This window comes from Octopus bimaculoides, chromosome 4 (assembly GCF_001194135.2).
Source record: "Octopus bimaculoides isolate UCB-OBI-ISO-001 chromosome 4, ASM119413v2, whole genome shotgun sequence".
NCBI lineage: Eukaryota > Metazoa > Mollusca > Cephalopoda > Octopoda > Octopodidae > Octopus > Octopus bimaculoides.
In genome coordinates this window covers 73729712-73733761 of record NC_068984.1, presented here as the reverse complement: position 1 = coordinate 73733761, position 4050 = coordinate 73729712, and the positions used below count along the sequence as shown (strand labels likewise).

Sequence of the window (4050 nt, the reverse complement as noted above, 5' to 3'; positions counted from 1 at the left end):
TGGTAAAGCCGTGTACTGTCTGTAGTAGTGTTTCTAGCTCTTTGTCATTTTTAGCATATAATTTTAGGTCATCCATATATAGAAGGTGGCTGACTGTTTTCCCGTAACATTTGTAACCGCATCCAGTTAAAGGTGTGAGTGCCAGGCAGAACAGGAGTGGAGAGAGCGTGTCTCCCTGGAATATTCCTCTTCTAATGGGGATGGCTTTCGTTTTCACAAGTCCCTCTTTTGTTTGGAGCTGTAGCACTGTCTGCCATTTGTTCATTGAGTACCTTATGTATTTTATAATAATTGGTGCCACTTTGTTTATGGCTAGTGTTTCCAAAATCCATGTGTGGGGAACACTGTCGAAAGCCTTTTGGTAGTCCCCCCAGGCCATACTGAGGCCTTTCTGCAGCTGTCTTCAGTTATTATTATTATTATTATTATTATTATTATTATTATTATTATTATTATAAATATTTATATTATATGGACCCACAAAATGAATTATTTGCTATCTTGTATCTAGAGTAGAATGTCAACAGGAGTATTTCATTCATTTAAAAGCTAAATTCAGTCTTAGAATTGGAAGTTAATGAAATAGTTTTCAGCTATAAAGAACTCGAGTCTAAATCTCTCCATGATCAACTTGGCCTTTCATACAAGTACTAGGGTGAATGTAATGAACTACACCCTCCATGTGCCAATGAAATACTGCTCTAACATCTGAGTTATAGACATGCTAGACTGCATCTGGGTTATAGACATACTCCGGCATATAGACATACTAGACTGCATACAAATAAAATGTTCACTTGACTGATTATTATGGAGTCATCAACACATTCCGACCTCTGGTCCATGGATGTAGGCTGCTCACACAGCCTCTATAAGTGCTACTACAATGTCCTCTGATTCTTGAAGCTTACATATCATGTATCACCTCCAATCAATTTAACTCAACTCATCATGCTCATCTTTCTTATTCTGATCCCTTGTATTGTTTCACTTCTTCAGATTACACTCTAACCATTAAACTCAGTTCTTCCTCTCCCAGAACATCACCATTCTGGAATTCCAATCTTGCTGGTGTTTTTTTCTGAAGTCATGAACTTGTTGATCAGCCATATCAATCTCTCCAGTCTTAGAAAGTTTGTAAAAGCCATGAATTCAGCATCTTTCAGACAAAACCATTGAGAAAAATGTTAAACTCTAGTTAAACTCAATAATATCAAAGTTTCTAGAATGATGAGCTTCAGTATACAGGTGGTAAATATTTATTGTTGTCTATTGAACTAGGTTGTTATGAATGTAAGAGTAGGCATTCAAAACAATGGGCAAGCATTTTCTGTGGCAGTAAAACTATTGAATATAAGAGTGAGGCAACAATAAGCTATGATACAAATGTACTGTCAACATTTCTCTTTGAAACTGACCTATATGCTTGCTAAGCCCTGGAGAATGGATGTTTTAAAGGTGATCTATATGCTTGCTAAGTCTTGGAGAATGGATGTTTTAAAGGCATATTATATAGCTCTGGTTAAATAGATGGTATTATGTTATTAAAAAGTTAAACAACTCCTGGATGGCAGAAGCTCATTTTACAAGGCAGGCTTTTTCAAGACTAGAAAAACAGTGTAATTCTAAATAAACAAGACCCACAAGAAACCTCCCAAAATTGTAATTCCATAAATTGAAGTTAAAAGTCAAAGGAATCATACTCGTTTGCTGTGGAAGATCACTTTGCAAGGTAGACGTCTGCTAGACAACACTGATGGTTTAAAAGTAAGTGTCACATTCACAGTAGAATGAGGTTCCAAATGTAAGCTCTTTATTTCGATGCCACCATCATATAGGATGAAGTTGCTGTCACTGATCTCAGGAATCAAATCTAATGATTGGTCAGCATTGTTTGTTAAATTAATTGTTTGCGATACAGACCTGTTCGAGATAAAAAGAAAAAAAAAAAAAAAGAAACAAAAAGGGATTATATATACATACATATGCATTGCAAAGCAGGACAATTAGCATTCTCCTTGGCAATGAAAAGTAAAAATCACTTGAGCTTTCTAACACATATGGACATTGCTCTCTACTTCAGAGTATATATATATATATGCGTGCGTGTGTGCGTGTGTGCATGTGTAGGGCCTGGGTATGACTTTAAACTGCTTCTGCTAGAAGTGCAGGTATGGGAGTTGCAGGGTTTTCAGAAGCATAGAACCACCTCTTTGCCACTATTTGTCTCCAAGTCTATTCTGACCCAGAGTAGTAGCATCTGTTAGGGTCTCAGCTAAAGATTAACTAGTATGAATCCCTGGGAGAAAATGAAAACCTTAGTTCTTGTTAGAACTTCCTTCTAGGAAAAGGTAACCTAGTATAAAAACTTAAAGTGCAGTTGATTTCTAATCATCTCAGGCTCTATGGTGCCTCGGGTTTTTTAGCTGATTGTAATGAACAGTGGGTTCAGTGTTGTGCAGCATTTTATCTGTCCAATTGAAATTCATGCAAAGGAACTTCTTGCACTGCAGGAATGTTTGAATGGGCTTCCTGGGTTAGGAAGTGGTCTCACGGTCTCATCAGTTGACTTCCACCATATGTATATACACACACACACATGTGTGTGTGAGGGTGTATGGCCTATTGATTAGGGTGTTAGACTCATGATTGTGAGATTGAGGTTCAATTCCTGGACAGGGTAGTGCACTGTGTTCTTGAGCAAAACACTTTCTCTCACATTGCTCTGCAATCGTTTTGACACCTGACATGTGGTACACCATTACACCGGTGCAGGCAAATGTCAATTAGATGAAGTGAGTGAATACATTTGATTGCTATAAACAAATCCTTTGAGCAGGCCATTCAGCAAAACCCAAATAGTCATATATTGTCTTCGATGGAAGATTCCATCATATATCGCACACACTTACACACACATATATAAACATAGAACATGAAAGCAAACAAAACAAATGAGGAAATAAAACCCATATCATTTTGTCCTTTTTCTGTTTTCATTTAAATTTGTGGTTAATCTGGGAGAATATTTTCTGGGTTATAATCAATTTACATTGACACCACTTTTATTGACTAATACTTGTTTTATCAACCTGGGAAAATTGAAAACCAAGCCAAAGTGAATAAGCATCAAAAGATATTTCAATGACAAGGACAAGGCCCCACCCACCCCAATAAACTAAGTAGTAAAGCATCTGCAACACAAATGATAGTAGTAGTAGTAGTAGTAGTAGTAGTAGTAGTAGTAGTAGTGATAGCAACTTACATTCCTAATTGACACTGCATGTAAGACAAATTCACTGGCGAAGGGGGCTTACTCTCGAGGACCAAATCATACCAGAATTCACCAAAGTTTTGATTGAAGAATTTTAACCTGCATAGAAATGAAATATGTGTAAATACATCATCATCATCATCATCACCATCACCACAACCATCATCATCATCTTTTTCTTTGCTGGCATGGGTTAGATAAGTCTTATTGAAGCAGCTTTCTTGTCTTTCTTGTCGCCAACCTTTGGTTTCCAAGGAAGTTATTGGTATTTTTGTCTGCTGGTTCTCACACATCAACAGCAATGAAGTTACTTAAAACAATAGGACTTTTGCTTACTAAAACATGTAAGCAACATCACTGCCTTTGATATGTGATGCTAAAAAAAGGCACATAGAATCAATATCACTACATGCAGGCACACACATGTGCGTACACATATGCACCTGCACACGCGCACACACACGCACAAATGACAGGCTTCTTCACAGCTTCCATCTACTGATTCTACTCACAAGGTATTGGTCAGCCTGACAATACTGTAGGGGACACTTGCCCAAGGTGTTACAAAAAAGGGCTAAATTGAAAACTCTACAAAAAGAAAGAAAGAAAAAGGGAGAGAGAGAAAGAAAGAGAGAGCGAAAGAAAGAAAGCAGAGTCCTGCTCTGTCTGCCTTACTTGTCCGTCTGTCTGTCTGTCTGTCTATCTGTCTGTCTGTCTGTCTGTCTGTCTATCTATCTATCTATCTACATATATATATGTATATATATATATATATA

At 37.2% G+C, this 4050-nt stretch overlaps 1 protein-coding gene across 1 annotated transcript in view; it reads right to left on the bottom strand.

Annotated features, from left to right (window-relative positions):
- The window catches only part of LOC106870898 (cilia and flagella-associated protein 47), a 195878-nt gene that overhangs the window by 20724 nt on the left and 171104 nt on the right, over window positions 1-4050 (bottom strand). Inside the window, exons 53-54 of the mRNA XM_014917133.2 lie at window positions 3266-3373; window positions 1704-1923 (exon numbers count right to left, since the gene is read on the bottom strand). Of these exons, the coding sequence (XP_014772619.1) occupies window positions 1704-1923; window positions 3266-3373 (328 nt within the window). The remainder of the gene's footprint in view (window positions 1-1703; window positions 1924-3265; window positions 3374-4050) is intronic.